Here is a 17,620-nt window from a genome sequence, read left to right as displayed (position 1 = left end):
CAAAACCTGGCACTCTGGGACACTTTCTGAAGTCAGTGGCACAGGTGATAGTATGCAGGAGAGTCACTTGAACTCAGTCCTCCAGCTCACATATGCCTTCTGCTCTGGACACACCCCTATGGCATCTGATTTTTATAGCTGGCAAAAATATACTCAGTAAGCAGCTGTCCTCTCCTCTTCTGGGCTGAACTGCTGAATTTGCCTTCACCTTTCAGAGGTACTCCAGTATGATAATAGCCCCTTTTGGTAAGGCCCAGCTTTAGCCAAGAAGCTATCTTGCTGCCAAGGCTCAACTGTGCACCTGCACTCCCAAGGGAGAAGTTGTCTAAAGATCACTTGATGTTTGACCTGCTGTGTCACCCAGCAAGAAGCTTCAAAATGCCATCATTATCCCAGGTGCCTAAATAGCCTTCCTGTTGTTCACCCTTGTGCAACAGATGGCTCAGATTGTCTGGCACATACAAACTGAATTCACATTGCAGAAGTGGCAAGCTGCTAACATCCCCCTCCACCACGTTTTTGGAAAGGAGTCAGAAGCAGATATCAAACATCTGCAAATATTTGAGGCTGAAGTTTTCTCTTTTTTGGCATTTTTTAACTAGCTGTCCTTCTGTCAGGCTCCTGCAAAACTGTGTTTCCATGGTTAGTTCAAGTCATGCATGCTTTATTTATCTGTGATTGGTAAGTAATGTACATTTATAAACTTCATTCTAATAAGGTGAGCACACCACAAATATCAGACCTAAGACAGGACTAACAGAGAAACTACAAGATAGATATTTTGTTAGGGGGTTAAAGACCTCCTCCTGCATATGTCTCCCCTCCCATTTACTTTCAAGCCTCCTTTATGCTAAGATGGCAATCCAAAATGTAATTGTAACACATTTTGCTAGATTAAAAGCTAAAATACTTGCAGAGCTGTGTGGCAATAGAGAGTTATGAGCCAGGAAGAGGGATTAATCATTCATTTCCCAGCGGACAGTACAAGCAGATCTTCACCCTGACCAGATATACTCAGGCAAAAAAAATGTCATGTCTCCCACTCCCCTCAAAAATACCACAAATACTTGGCTAAAATCTACCTCTAGCATTCAAACTGTTGTTTGAATTGGTCCATAATTCACAAATATGGGTCACCTTGCAGAACAATCACAAGGGATTGTATTTATTGCCCACACAACTGCCACATTCACTGGTCCTCAACTATCTTGTGTTTTAATCTTAATTAAGGACTTCACAGTTCTAACTTGGCTTCCTGAAAATTCCTCCCCGTGATGAGTGGAAAGTGAATGGAAAGTGCTCCTGCAATTCCAGCCCAGTCCAGCTTATAAGATTTGCCTGTACATATCTGACTTACTAAGAATACATAACACACATTCCATATAGTTTTAAAAATATGGTTTTAATATAAATATCTAAAAAATGAAGTCTACAGCCATGCCCATAGCTCTCTTCCTGGGAAGAATCATCAGCTGCTGGTTTGCACTTCCTTACACGTAGAATCACATACACAAACCACAATCCTACTGTAGTCCAACATTAGCTTAGTCAAAGAAATCTTGGTAGTTCCTGGCTGTGATTCAATTTTCATCATGAGTCTCAGAGGCTGTTTTTTTCACTCCTAGGAGCAGGGAACCCATGCACAAGATGAATCCTTCCATATGGAAAGGCATGTGCCTGTCCCACAAACTTGCAGCGCACCTCACTGCATTATAGTGAAAGAACCACAATATCCTGACAAGTTACTTTAGTTCTTGTAAAGCCTCAAACTAGCCCATTTCATTCATACTAAGTGATAATATTCATTAAAATAAATGTTCAACAGCCACTTATTAGCAGAGTGGTCCTACCTTAAACGTTTCATTTGCTAGTGATACGGTCTTGCATTAGCAAGCCTGGGAAAACAATTACAAGTTACACAATTCAATTTTCCAAATGGATTATTCCATAACTAGACAGAAAGACTGTTTAAATTACTTCTGCTGTTTCAAGGCAAGATTAATACAATTGGATTAAAACTTAGATTCCCTTGAGGAACTGGTACATTCCTGTCAGCACTAGGCAGTTAGTTGGGTTTGTATCAGAATATTAAGGATTCTTCTGGTACACTGCCAGCTAGAAAGTCACTTGGAGAAATAAGAGCATTTTTTTCCTTCCTCCAATATTATTTTGTTACAGCATATGGTAATTTGTGGTTGATTATTTACATGTAACAAATGAAATCTAGACAGCTACCTGAAAGGCAGCTCTCTGCATAGATTTTTGTAGCCTGGATCCTAATTATTTTCTCTCCCTTGTGGGACCAAAAGAATTAAGTGGGCGATTTCCTTTGTGTATACAAATTTCCAGTTCACTTCATAAGGTACAGATGACTGTTCTCAGATGACCTGCATTTTAAGACACTTTAACCTTTCCATATTAAAAAAAAAAAAAAGGGCAAAAAAACCCAGAGAAAGATTAGAAAGCATTTAAAGGTCAGCATTGTAAGAAAAAAAAAATAACAAAACAAAACTCTTGTTGTTTCAAACTGAGTGGCAAGCATCTAAAAATTCAGCCTCTGCTGCAGGGCTGCAGAAGAGGGCACATACACCACAGGTTCAAGCATGAGCAAATCGGACTCCCAAACAATGATAGAAACACCAAGACACCTCCCAAGCACTGCTTGTGGCCCCAAGTGGATGGTTCCTGCTTGGTAACCATTTGTGTCCCAGACTTCAGATGGATCAAGGAGAGAACTTCAATGGATAAAAGGTGCCAAGGAGATGTTGTAAGGTCTCAGACCACAGAAACTCAGCTCCAGTGACTGGTATCACCATCATGTCAAAAGAACCAGTGCTCTGGGACAGACTCTTTCCACTAATAAATTGAAGTAACATTTGCACTTTAAATCATCACAGGGGGAAAAAAAGAAGAGAGAGAGAGAGGAAAAAAAAAAAGGCAAAAAGTTGAAACAATTTAACACTTCGGTGAAGGAGGCATGGGCTATTGAAAAATTAGCTCCATTCATCATTTGTCTTTTTTCTACTCTTTACAGTTTTATGATGGATGAAACCCTTTCCAGAGATTGATGGGGTGAGAGGGGCTCCTCAGTGTTCTCATTTAGATGCTACTTTCAATAGCATTTGAGAATCACTTCAGAACCCAGGTAAGAAGTTAATGACCACATTTCTGAAACACTGGTAATCTCTAAGTGAGGTTTCCTCCTACAGTACCATCTATCAGACTGAAATGCATTCACCTTAGATTCATTAGCACAAGCTTATGATACAGTGACACTTGACACGTTAACAGGACAGGCTAGGCTTCTCACTTGTAGGATTAACTTCATTGTCAGACAGCAAGAAGCAGCCTTTTGTCCAGGAGTGACAGAATCAGAATAATTGTAGAAAAGCCTCTTTCCACCACCAACTACAACAGCTGCTCTTGCTGACAACGTGTCTCAAGACAAGAGCAATGACTGTCCTAGACCTCTGGATGTTGTCTTGAGTACCATGATCCCACCAACATCATATGTCAAACCCATGTAACAAGAACTATTACTTGATGACTGCCATATTACATTATTTGTTGGGGGAGCCTTATTAATAATTAACTGGGTTTTTTTATAAGAGTCAGTTCAGCTACAGAGGGGTACAGAGCAGCAGTGACATTCTTTTTCAACACCTCATATTTAGTACTGTAAGCAACTGCACCATTCTCCCTTAGAATTTCACACATTTACAAAACCTTTTAAAATAAACTCATTTTCATCCACCTGTCCCCTTTGTAAGTTAACACATTTTAGCCAGAAAGTGCCATTTAATATTCACTGGCTTCCTTTCAGTGAGGTTGGTTAAAAATAAACAGGACCCATCAGCTTGTATAGCTGACGACTCTAGAATTAGAAAATTGCCTCCTTTATCATCACACTGAAGAAAAAATGTGGGGAAATGGCAGAGCCCCACTGCCAAAAAACAACACTACATAAGTGACAACCCACTGTCCTGGGCAATTACATTTAGACTGCTCTGCTTGGTTAGCCCTGCTACATTTCTAGAGTGGTAGAAAGAAAAGGATAAATGTGCAGAAAACGTGGAAAACAAATGCTGATGGCCGTGTTTCTAGAGTGGATCCCACTAATGACAGCAAAACTGCTACCAAGTCATCCAAGCCTGTCTGCAACCCACCACAGAAAACTCATCCATAGCATCCAGGGCTGGTGCAATACTACGATAAGAAATCTCCTTATACAGAATACCTACAAGTTACCTGGTAGAAATATTAGCACTGCAGCCCATAATTTGAGTATACATACCTGAGACTTGAAAGTGACATATACTTAGGGAAAGAGCTCACAGCACTGAAGTTGGCAGTCTGAATCAGCAGGTCCAAGACACCAAAAAAAAACCAACCCACAACCCATAGAAGCTCAGACTGATCATCCCAGATATACTCAGCATGATTCAGACCTCAAGACATCATCCTCCAGATCCTGAAAAGGAGACTTAGGATCTAATCTATCAGTTCACTCCAGATAGAACCAGTGCTTTCAGGAGTGCATTCAAGTTTGATATCACAGTATAACTAAGGTTGGAAAGGACCTCGAGGATCATCGAGTCCAACCTATCAATACAGACCCCATGACTAGACCATGGCACCAAGTGCCACGTCCAATCCCCTCTTGAACGCCTCCAGGGACGGTGACTCAACCAACTCCCTATGCTCCTCCAAAGTGACTGTGGACTTTGACCATTGTTTATTCCTGGCAAATAATCTACCAGAGGAACAAGATATTAAATTCATAGAAGAAGTAACTACAGGCTAACTTGGACTTAAAGCTGAAAATCCCTCAGAACTAGTAGGACTTTCTATAGTGCTTCAGTCTGCAGATGCAGTGTAGGAAACTGCTGTTAGGTTACTGTGAGAGACTAAATTTTGTCTCTCCTGATGTGACTCAACAAAGATAAAATCACCTTTGCTGCTTTCCCAGACAATAGCTGATGTATATTGGGCAGTCCCTGGAATGACTCTCGGGAAAGTGCATAGATAACAATCTCTCACCAGACTGCAGCTGTCCTGGCAGAGACCACGGCTATCGATACTCTCTGGAATATACAATACAGGTTGCTGTCTACAACTACCTGAAGGGTGGTTATAGCCAGGAGGGGGTTGGTCTCTTCTCCCAGCCAACCAGCACTAGAACGGGAGGACACAGTCTCAAGCTGTGCCAGGGGAAGTTTAGACTCGAAGTGAGGAGAAAGTTCTCCACAGAGAGAGTTGTTAAGCATTGGAATGTGCTGCCCAGGGAGGCGGTGGAGTCACCATCCCTGGAGGTGTTCAAGACAGGATTGGACATGGCACTTGGTGCTATGGTCTAGTAGTCATGAGGTCTGTGGTAACAGGTTGGACTTGATGGTCTTTGAGGCCTTTTCCAACCTTATTGATTCTGATTCTATACATACCCAAAAACTGTATAAAAGATCTGAGCAACTACTGGCTCGGTAGAAGGAAAACACAGAAGGAAAAGACCTGGACAATGGTGCTGAGAAGGAAAACATGAGAGAAGGAAAAGAATGGGGCAATGCTGCTCTGAAGAAAAACGGAGAGAATATCAGGACAGAGGCATCACCATGCAGCCTGGAGGAACCCTCTCTCCATGTTCGAATTTCTGCCTGCTGCAACTCATGGAGCTGAAGAGGCTGCCCAGAGAACAACACAGTCAACAAGGACAACATCTCTACAGCCAAAGCTGCATCACCTTTCCTCCACAGACTCAAACTGTTTTGGGGGGTGAGGGATGTGGTAATATAATTCCTTTCCTCTTCTCTCTCCCTATTCTCTCTTTCACTCTCCATTTTCTCTCTCTCCCCTTCTGATCCATCCACTTTGTGTAATAAATAGTCTAGCTGTTGATATTTTGGCCTCGTTTGTGCCTCTAATGTCATAACACAGGAATATTCAAAAGAGCTGAGTCTCTTTCCCTCTCCAGACCGAGACAGTTACACACATGAGAAGTAAGTGATAACCCACAGATCTTCCTGAAAGAAAAGGGAAAAAAATCCAGCTTATTTACATTCCTCATGGATTGCACATCCAGTACCTCATCTGAACTCCACGTCAGTGCGTGCTGCTGATATATTGCATTAATACAACTGAATCTGAATACAGATTTGCATCAATAATTGACAGAGCCATACTAATATAAAACACAACACTTCATGCAAAGCTGGAAACTCTGATACACAGTGCAATGCTCACACACATCAAATGAAAAACAATATAACAACAAATGCCCTTCTCATTGCTTTTGAAAGTTGCTAAATAAAAATCGGAATGAACTATTTCTGGGCATGACTTACTACAAATAGCCACAGGTTTTAAGACCAATGAATTACCAACCATGTGGCATGGAGACAGACAAGTTGGAATTCAGATTTAGCATTCCCTCGAGATTTTGTCCTAAATGTCTGTCAAAGTGAGTAAGTGCAGATCAGCCTCAAGCTCAGCTGTGCTCACCGACTCCCAGGAATTTATGCACATAATTCCTAATCTCCTAATGGATTAAGCTTTTGCCAACAATGACTATAAATTAAAGGGTTTCTTATTTTCATCTCCATGCCCAGGAGAATTACATATGTAAATTCTCTGCTGAATACAAAATGTGCACATAGCTCCAGAGAAGCAATTAGGGGCAGGGGGGAAACACTTCATTCTTTAAATACCAGTGAACTTCGCAGTTTTCACATCACCGTTGTACAAAATATATGCGTGTTGCCCTTCATATCTGCAGCTGTCTGTTTCCCACAGATGCAAAATCCTAGTGAAATGGGGACCTTTAAGTACCTTTTTTTTTTTAATTCACACATTACCTTGGCTTTTTGCTCCTGTAATTAGGAAGAGCAGCAGTTATTGCAAAGTATTTCAGCCCTGATTTTAACGGACTGAGGAAAAGAAAGGACATCATCGCTAAAAATGTCATCTCCCATTAGCTTAGCAAGATGCTTGCTACAAAGCAGAAGACAGAACACTTACTCTGCCTCTACCCAATGAAGGAAGACACCAGTGGCTTTAGGACCTTGATAGTTTAAAAAGTTCCAGTTTTCAGGTCAATTAATACATGACAGCCTCTGACTGTATTCTTGAACACATGCAGAAACAAGTTTGAGAAATAACCATATTACCAAGCCTTACCTTGTGATAGCATCTAAAGTAAGCAGCTCGTTCATCTGAGAATTTCTCCAGCCTCTTTGGCCCTTTGCTTGAAGCTTTTTTGAATACTAACCAGCATCTCTGGTAAATCTAGGAACACAAGAGAATAAACTTGGCAACTCCAATTACTTGAACATCACTAATATTTGCATAGAAGTTAAACTCATAAATCAGCTTCTGCTCTGGAGCTACAATTAATGGCACTTGGTGGCTTAGATGAAAAACAAAACACAAGTTAATGGATAGTTATGTGCTGTTTCTTCTGAATTACTGTCATGCTTTAATCCCAGCTGGCAACTAAGCACCATACAGCCACTTGCTCACTCCTGCCTCTCCATCCTGGTGAAACAGGGAAAGGAGAAACAAGAAAAAGAAAACTTGTGGGTTGAGATAATAGAAAAACAAAACTTGTGGGTTGAGATAATAGCAGTTTACTAATTGAAATAAAATTGTTATTACTGTAATGAAAAGGAAGATAACTAAGAGAGAGAAATATAAGCAGAGAAAAAACACCATTGCTAACACCCACTGACTGGTGCCCAGCCAGTCCCCAAAGCAGCAATCAGCACCTCCTGGCCAACTCCCCACATTTTACATACTGAGCATGACACTCTATGCCATGGAATATCCCTTTGGCTAGTTCATGTGAGCTGCTCCCTCTCAGCTTCTTGTGCTTCTGCACTCCAGCAAAATCTGGGAGGTTAGAAAGCGCTTGACTGAGGATAAGCACTGCTTAGCAACAACCAACAACATTCTCACAAACTCAAAGTACAGCACTGTACCTGATACAAGGAAGAAAATTAACTCTGTCCCAGTTGAAACCAGGAGAATTCAGATACAATCAGAAATTCTTCTGAAGACAGTGTATGCTTGACTGAAAGGTGCTGGGAAGAAAGAGCTGTAGCTGTGCTTGCAAATGTAGGGCTTTCTAGAAAGCAGCTTTTTTAAGATTAAGTGGCACATTTTCCCATGTAGATTAGTTACTGGTTGCAGTCTTGCATGCTTAACACAGACATGAATAAACCTTGAGCAAATAGATAGCAATGGAACTTCTACCACAGAAGTAAGAGATAAAAGTCTCAACTGTCTATTGTCTGCATAAGGGTAAATGGAGATACATAAGGGAGAAGGAAGTGAATTACTGGGTAATGGAAAAGACATCATTTAATTGTAGCACTCAGGACCATTCTGGCAACTGGCATTTTGCTTTCAAGGTCCAGTTGAATTTAAATTCAAGTCACACAGAGCAGAGTGTGGAGAGTGGCTGAAAAAGCACCTTTCCATCTGCAGCGTTAAGCCTCTTTGCCTCTCAAAACTTCTGCCTCCATTTCTTGCAACCTTCCCACCTATTCCTTAACTTTGGTGCAATTTCTATCATCCTCTTACATTTAAAACCATAGTTCTCAGGTTAGATAACATACTGGCTGTATAGAAGGGAAAAAAATATAAGCCTTGCCAACTGTTCACAGCCTACATTTAATCAGTAATTTCAAAGTAACACCTGGTAAGTTAGAAATAAATCAAAACTGCCACTAAAATTAATGTCATTTCAAAGAAGCAACAACAACAAAAAAGTAAAATCTGATCAGCAATTATCAAGTAGTTCACAGCTCCAGCAGAGCTCTAGTGCAGCACAAATTCACTGGAGTGATCACTGACAAGACCCATCAAAACACACAAGCCCTATGAGGAGAGGCTGAGGGAGCTGGGATTGTTTAGCCTGGAGAAGAGGAGGCTCAGGGGAGACCTTATTGCTGTCTACAACTACCTGAAGGGTGGTTGTAGCCAGGAGGGGATTAGTCTCTTCTCCCAGCCAACCAGCACCAGAACAAAAGGACAGTCTCAAGCTGCACCAGGGGAAGTTTAGGCTCAAGGTGAGGAGAAAGTTCTTCACTGAGAGAGAGTTGTTAGCCATTGGAGTCACCATCCCTGGAGGTGTTCAAGAGGGGATTGGACGTGGCACTTGGTGCCATGGTTTAGTCATGAGGTCTGTGGTGACAGGTTGGATTTGATGATCTTTGAGGTCTCTTCCAACCTTGGTGATTCTGTGAGAAAACATCTCACTGCCTTCAGCTATCCCAACACCAACAGGTAACCAGCAAAGGAACTCCATCCTTTGAATCCTTGATGGGTTTCTAAACAATGGATCCAGCACAAAACAATTATTTCCATGAAAAGTAGCTATAATTTCATTTCTGTGCCCCAAAATGACTGTTAGTTGACTAGCTGTGCTGCTTTTACCAGCTTTTAGCTGCTTCTATAAAGATGTTCAGGGAACCATATTAATCCCTTTCAGCTTTATTATTCTGCCTCACATGTGGACACTCATATTCCTGGCCGACTTGGCTGCAGAACCATTTAGCATATGAACAGGTTGCCCTGATGCCAAGCACCAGCTGAACCCATCAAGATTCTCTTCCAATTTTCCAGCTTATTGGCCACTCAACCTGTTCCATTTGAATGGAACTGTTTAAGAATTACTAAGCACTGACCAAAATAAGGGCTTACCACCAAAAATGCAGTCAGAGATGCACTCACACTGGGAAGGAGTCTCTACACTTCACTTCTGAGAATCTTGTTTGCCAGGCCCAGATAACCTCATTACACCTGACAAGAAAAATTCTCCAAAATGCCAACCAAAAGAGGTTGTTGTGAGTTTGAATATTCAGTTATTTAGCTTTTCAAAAGCCTATAGTTTTAACTTGGCAATTAGAAGCCCATACAGGAGAACACAATCCTTTAGCAATGCACTTGCCATTGTACAACACACACGAGGACAACCACAATGTGATGATGTTCTACTCAGACCATCTGCACTCAGAAGCAACTGTCTGGGTCAGAAAGCATCTCAAAGCTGTAGCTACAACAGTGAGCTCAGCAGCACATAGAATTCAGGGCAGAACAGGGGAATAACATTTTAATACAAATGAGGAAATAAAGTTTTGTTCTGTCTCCAGTGGGGCACAGATCCAGAATGGTTATTGCTCTTCCAAATGCCACTAGGAGCGTATGTACTATTAGCAACTCCACTCAAGCATGGCGGATGGCTTTTAAGTTGATGCTACTGGAATTTATCACTGTAGTTCAACAATGACTAATCCAAGACTAACTCTTGGAGTAAGATCAGAATCAGAGCACAGCTGTGGGAAAAAAAAAAATACAATGAAAAAATAAAACAAGACAAACAAGTGAACCAAAAAAACTGTTCCATGTATGTACCACCAAGCATGCAACAGCCAAGTCAGCCTACAATATAAACACTGGTCTTCTGAGTTATCATTCCACTCACATATTACAGTATTTCTTTAACAAAAGAGTGCCAGGGTTAGAGTACATTATGTAACAGGGTTAGAGTACATGTCCCAGGACAAAATCCTCATGACCCAAGTAACTACAGTTCAAAAGAACAAATGGCATTCATGAAGCTAACTTGAGCAAACTCTCCAGTCATAAGGGCCCCTCCACTGAAATTCCTCCTCTTTCTGTATGAGCTAGTCAGCTCTTTCCTCATGGAATCTCTAAGTGGAAACATTCTACCACAAAAGTGGTTTAAAGAAGAACAACAAGTATTTTGTTTACAGGCAATGAACAATATTTTTGCCTGAATATACAGTTCAGAATCCCATTAATGTTAATGATTTGATAAGTAATTCGTAGAATGGTTTGGGTTCCAAAGGACCCGATTAGCAGCTTCAAAAACAAGACAATGGAGCTATCAAGAATAGGTACTGTTAATGTAGTTTCATTTCTGTGTTCCCATGAGACACATCCAACACCATCTTAACTGAGCAAAAAGTACATGATACCCTAATCTTCTAGCAATATATATATATATAATACAACCAGATTGAACTAGATGATCTTTAAAGGTTGTTTCTAACCCAAACCACTCTATGAATAACCAATTCAGCAGCATCTGCCTAGACACACTGAAAGCCCTTCAACACAGTCAATGCACAGAAGAGATGATGTGGCCAAGACAGAGCTAATCAGAGACCTTGTTATGAGCTACATTACACAGCAAGTAATTGGGTCTTCGATGCCATCACAATCTAGCGTTTCTTCCAGTTGAAGACTGCAGGTGAAGTGTTTACATTGTTACAGGAGTTTTGACAGCAGCAACAAGAATTAGGCCCAAACGCTCTTAGGTGCCTATTCCATCATGAATATTTAGCTCACTTATCCCTCAGATCAACATTTTCACTACTATCTATGAATAGGAATTAGTTGAAAGTACTGCTGTAATTACTTCCCCTCCAAACACTTGGGCTGACAGTGATTAGATAATCCAAACAGCAAATCAGGATCTGATGTGCTGAGAGAGAACAGTAATAGCTTCATTTGCATAACACCTAAAACTTACACAGCTCTCCCTGTGAGATCTTCTGAGAAAGCCAAACTCAAAATTCAATTTCAGTATGAAAAAATTAGCATCTACTTCCTGTGTGCTCTCCTGAAAATTTCAGCTTCAAACAGCCCACTGAGCAGGTAGCAGTGCAAAATTCAAGGGAAATGATGTGACTGTTTCTGAAGATGATCATCTGAAACCCAGATAGGTGATCCAAGATGCACATCCAAGGTCACATCAAGACAGTTCTATATTTGGCTCTAAAGATCAGCTGATATAAATCATTACCACAACTTAAAGAAGGAGTGACTTCAAAGGAATGATGCAATCTGAGTATTTGGATTCCTACTCTCAGTGCTGTGCCTTAGGAACCAGGCAGGATTGTTCAGCCATCCCCATGCTCCTTCTGATACTGCAAATACATTGGGAAGCAAATGAGCTGTTGACCTTAGCTGGAACTGGTCAGCATCTGATTGAGTAAAGTGGAAAAACTTTGTTTCACTTTCCTGGGTTTCATGGTTCAGTTGTGGCTTGAGAATACTCTCATGCAGAGAGGAAAACTGAAACCAGAGGTTTGCTGTTCTTGGTGATGGCTCAAACCAACGGGCCATTCTGGAAATGAGTGTGGGGAGTGAGATCTGTCAGCCTTCATCACCTCCCAGCAGATCAGAAAAGCAAGAGGACAAAACCCTAGATTCTTGAGTGCCTAAAATGTCATTCTCCATACATGAAACACAAACTATTCCACACAAGAAACAAATAGTCCAAATTCAGAAACTAAAATTTTCATTTCAGTCCAAAGCAAGTTTACATCACCCCTCAATACTAGTAACACATTGTCATGAGGTCTTGGGTGACAGGCTGGACTTCATGATCTTTGAGGTCTTTTCCAACCTTATTGATTCTAGGAATACTTTTGTTCATCAACTGATCTAAAAAACATCTGGGCATAGCCAAATATTTAGAAACTGAAGTGGGCAAACTATTTTTTGTACCTTGGGCAGGGGGTTTAAGACTGGCTATTTTAAAACAATAAAATATGTGGCTGCTGCTGCACTACAGCAAAAGCCTGTTTTACTTCAGGACCAAACAATCTCACCTCTTACTTGTTTGTTATTTAAGAGGGACACAGAGGTGAGAGACAGTAGCACAGTCTCATCTGGCAAATTTCTTCTTTGTGAAGAAGCACACCCTCAGGGAAAGCTGCTCTATTTTATTCCCTATGTTGTGTTTTTCTGCTCTCTGCCCTAAAACAAAGAATTCCAATGAGCTGCATTTACAGGAACAATGAACTTGGTGTCAAATAAACACAAACTTTGCTTCTTTAAAAGCAGTAGCTGAAAGCACTTCAGAAAGTCTGGGCTATTGCCAGGAACCTGCCTTTTCTGACTCTAATAACCCCTAGAAACAGATAATCTAGTGAGAGTACAGCACAAGAAATTTCTCACAGTATGTTCCATTTTTTTGTTTGTTTGGGGTTTTTTGGTAGGGGGGAAAAACAAGATAATAAAAAGCTGCCCCTTTATCAAAGGCTGGTAGATAGCTCATGAACTGCTATAACTCAACCACATACGGAAAATCATGCGTGTTTTGCTGAACCGGTGGACTGGAGTTCCAGGTACAAGGTCCTTTCCAACAGAGAGTTGATCACACAGGAAATGAGGGAGTTTGACTAAGTGTTTGGATCTTAATTCTTCTTTTAAAAAAGGCCTCACTATGTCACGAGTCAAAAGGTGGTAAAGAGCCCTGAATAGAATTCTTAGCCTGAAGGAAACTGCTGAGGAGACTGGATCTAAAAATTCTCTTTGCACCTAGAAAAATTAGGTGTTGCTATCACAGGCAGGCTGCAGCTCGTTCATTTCATTATACTCCTCCTCAGACATGTCTGAAGCTATAGACAGAGCTCCATTACATGGCTGTTTCTTTGTGAAAAACTGGAGGGGAGGACTGCTTTCTAGTAAACAGCTGTAGGTATCAGCAAATATGATGACTCCTGAATCATGTTGAATGGGACTGTGTAGCTGTAATGAAGACTCCACCACCTTACCATGATTTCACAAAATGGAAGCATTTCTTCAATAAGGTTATGACTTGTCCATACTTTTTGCAGCCTGCCTTTGTCCCTTGCCCACGTCAACCCCATGCTGGCAACTGTGTTCAGCTATCAGAAAATAGAATAGAATAGGATTAACCAGGTTGAAAGAGACCTTTGAGATTTCCTTCTGAAAAAAATAAAACATAAAACAACTACAAGTAGGTGGATTGCTAGAAAGAATCACATAGTTATAAGCATATCTAATTTGTACTGAAGTGTGTTTAGCATGACTTAAGCAGTGCACAGAAACGTAGACTGGTTCACTGGCTTTGCAAAATAAGCAGCAAAGTTGTCCGCATGTCTACAAAGATATTGCTGCACTTGGCAACAAGACAATTTCCCTTTCCCAGAATACCCATTTAATGTGAGTGTGTTATGAGTAAGTGATATGGCATTATTTGTTGTGATCGGGTTATAATGACTACATAAATCAAAGTTGGTTTACATCAAGCTATGTTCTTCTCTGGGGGACTGCAGAAAATAATCTAGATTTCTTCTTCCCCCGAGAAACACATTTATGGAGAGATAAACCTCACTCTTTCCTCTCATTCAGAATACAGCTTCAGAAACAATACTTTATACTAAGAAGTCAACCATAGCTGCTACTAAGGAAGGAAGCTGTAATCTTGTCTTTGTGCCTGTTCAGAATGTACAATATTGCTCGGCACTGCAAGACTTTTTTTCTCTCAAGTTACAAAACCTGGCTGTGGCATTGGCCAGAACTTGCTATAATATGAATCTATATACCTCTTTTTACTGAGGCTCATTAATGCAAGTCACAACAGATGCCTACTGCTGTAAAATATGAGGCATTTTAATTACCCTTTCCTCTTCAAAACCCCTTTCTTTCTACCCCTTCCCACCCAATTGGCATTGCATCAACCAGAAGTGGGATTTTTGTTAATGGTTCAGGCTCAGAACTCAAAGCTGTTATTCCAGCCTCACTTTAAAACACCAAACAGCTGGATTTGAGCCTACAGACGCATTCTTATTTGGCATACTAGGTAGAAGGCAACTTTTTTCTCTTCTTTGTTTTTCCTCCCTCTGGTCCTTCATGATTACATGGGATTCATTCCACAGACAAAATTTTTACTACTGCCATAACATCCTCAGCAACTGAAAGTCTCTGTGCTGTAACCTAGAGCACATTGTCCATGCCATGGCAGGGTGGTAAGGACCATTATATATAATGCACAGAGGGTAAAATGGGTCACCCAAGATTACCTAACAATTCAGTAATGGAGCCTTTATTTCATCTCTGTACTATGCTCTGTGACAATGGATGCCAAAAGGGAAACACGACCAAGCAATTTGCAGGTTTTGCTTGTAACTGGTATCTTAATAGTTGTTGGTTTAGACAAATGGGGGGGAAAATGAACCACAAAAACTCTAGTGCTCCTGGTACAGGTCACCTCTGGCAGATTTCAAGATGGAATGGACCCATTAAAAGACAATAAGGAGTTTGCTGATACCTTCCAGCCTGGCAGAAGATGGAACAATTAAATAAATAAATAAATAAGGACACATAGGAGCTTATGAGAGCCCTTTACAGTGAATCACTGCAACTGTCAATAAAGTAGTTCAGAAGCAATGTACCTCTTCAAATTGTTGATGCACTCAGTAGCTGGGAAGTCCAGAGTTCAAAAGCATCTTAATTACAGATCCTGGCCAGATGATAAAGAACACTACCAGTGAAACCTCCCTGACATACATCTTTTGAGAGGTTTGGAAGGCAACTGTGGTTCAGTCCAGACAGTGCAGAGAAACCACCAGACCTGGGGGGATACATAAAACAAGCATTCTGGACCTCAAGGGGCAGGGAAAGTGCTCCAGGAACACGGGACACCCAGAAGGCGGGTAGAACAGAATAGTGATAGCTGCAAATGCAAAAGGTGGTACAGAAGGCTGGGATTTAGGACTTGCTTACAGCATGTAAGTATCATTAAGTGTTCTGCAAAGGAGTCACTTTTCCCCCTTTTCTACTCAGTGCATGGTACCTTGAATCAGTAAGGCAGGTGTAGTTTCATAGTTTCATAGTTTCATTCAGGGTTGGAAGGGACCACAAGGATCATCTAGTTCCAACCCCCCTGCCATGGGCAGGCACACCCCACACTAGATCAGGCTGGACAGAGCCTCATCCAGCCTGCTCTTAAACACCCCCAGGGACGGGGCCTCGACCACCTCCCTGGACAACCCATTCCAGGGTTTCACCACTCTCATGGTGAAGAACCTCCTCCTCACATCCAGCCTGAATCTCCCCACCTCCAGCTTCATTCCATTCCCCCTAGTCCTATCACTACCTGATATCCTGAGAAGTCCTTCCCCAGCCTTCCTGTAGGCCCCCTTCAGATACTGGAAGGCGACAATTAGGTCACCTCGGAGCCTTCTCTTCTGCAGACTGTACAGCCCCAACTCCTTCAGTCTGTCCTCATAGGAGAGGTGCTCCAGCCCTCTGATCATCCTCGTGGCCCTTCTCTGGACACGTTCCAGCACCTCCACATCCCTCTTGTAATAGGGGCTCCAGAACTGGACACAGTACTCCAGGTGGGGTCTCACCAGGGCTGAGTAGAGGGGGAGGATCACCTCCCTCGACCTGCTAGCCACACTTCTCCTGATGCAGCCCAGGATCTGATTGGCTTTGCGGGCTGCAAGTGCACACTGAGAGCTCATGTTGAGCTTTTTGTCCACCAGCACCCCCAAGTCTCTCTCCTCAGGGCTATCCTCCAGCCAGTCACTGCCTAGCCTGTATTTGTGCCTGGGATTGCCTCGACCCAGATGCAGGACCCTGCACTTGCTCTTATTGAACTTCATGAGGTTGGCCTGTGCCCACCTCTCCAGCCTGTCAAGGTCCCTCTGGATGGCCTCCCTTCCCTCCAGCGTGTCTGCTGCACCACACAGCTTGGTGTCATCAGCAAACTTGCTGAGGGTGCACTCAATGCCACATGCAACTCACATGCAACTCACAGGAGACTTGCTGATAAACTAATGTGTAACTAAAGTACACAGTGTAACAAACTGCACAGGAGCTGCAGGGGATAAGTGGTCATGCTGTTTGATGTGATACACGACAATATAGATCCTGACTAGAACCTCAGAACCTAAAAGACATTAAAAGGAAGACTTCAACTTTCAGTCTACTTTCCCTGCAAAACCACAGAGCTGGATGCAGTTATTATTAGAAAGACAGCACTACCTAAAATACTCTTCCACTTTCTGGCCCTTCTTCATGGACTTGCAGCTTTTAAAGTAGAGAGCTGCTGGTTTGTAGGGTTTTTTGAAAAATCACACAGAGAAAAGGTTCTAATTCTGGGCTGTGTAAGGCCATTAGAGGAGAGTGCCTCCAAGAGCCAAGAAGCATTTACAGCAGAAGCCCTCTCTTGCTAGCAACAGTTTACCCAAAAGAAAAAAAACCAACACAGTCCTACTGGAGCTAAGTATCTGATTTGGTTCCTTGAACATCTGCTCAGCTTTATATATGGGCACAGTTAATTCTAGGCATGAAACTGGATAGGAGAAAAATCAGCCTAGGAGTCTTAACTACTAAAGCAAGAAAGTAAAAAATAGTCAAGGCTTCAATGTAGGCTAAAAACTGCCTCAGTGCAGCCAGGTCGAGCTGGCTGAGCTCTGCAGAGCGCAGTTGGACGTGTTGTTCTGCTGGGTCAGTCCCTTAGTGTGGTCCAGTGAATTAGCACAATTTAGTACTGTGTTAGAATTAGGTAACTGCTAAATAACTTAAAATGACTGTGATGAATTATGATTTGGAATGATTCTTTTTTTGTCACTAAGTACCTAATTTGGTTATTTCAATTACATGGGCTATAGGGGGAAAATGGCATTGATACAGCTCATTACCAGTTCACAGAGCTCACTAATTAGTACATCAGATGCAAAGAGGCTGCAAAGCACACACGTGCTAGCACTTGGCAACAGCCACTCATGGCTCTGACAAGAACTTGAGCTCACCTGCTAAAGCCATGCTAGGAGGATGC

General features: G+C 41.8%; 1 protein-coding gene across 3 annotated transcripts in view; it reads right to left on the bottom strand.

The window, feature by feature from the left end:
- DOK5 (docking protein 5) overlaps nt 1-17,620 on the bottom strand; it is a 50,049-nt gene that overhangs the window by 20,353 nt on the left and 12,076 nt on the right. For all 3 annotated transcript variants that reach the window (XM_068149967.1, XM_068149969.1, XM_068149968.1), the window contains exon 2: nt 7,171-7,278. In XM_068149967.1, coding sequence (XP_068006068.1) covers nt 7,171-7,278 — 108 coding nt within the window. The remainder of the gene's footprint in view (nt 1-7,170; nt 7,279-17,620) is intronic.

The sequence above is a fragment of the Melanerpes formicivorus genome, unplaced genomic scaffold (genome assembly GCF_026170545.1).
Source record: "Melanerpes formicivorus ecotype bairdi unplaced genomic scaffold, bMelFor1.0.p_v2 SCAF_19, whole genome shotgun sequence".
NCBI classification, from domain to species: Eukaryota; Metazoa; Chordata; class Aves; order Piciformes; family Picidae; genus Melanerpes; species Melanerpes formicivorus.
Note: the sequence above shows the minus strand (reverse complement) of the source record. Positions and strands in the feature narration are given on the sequence as shown.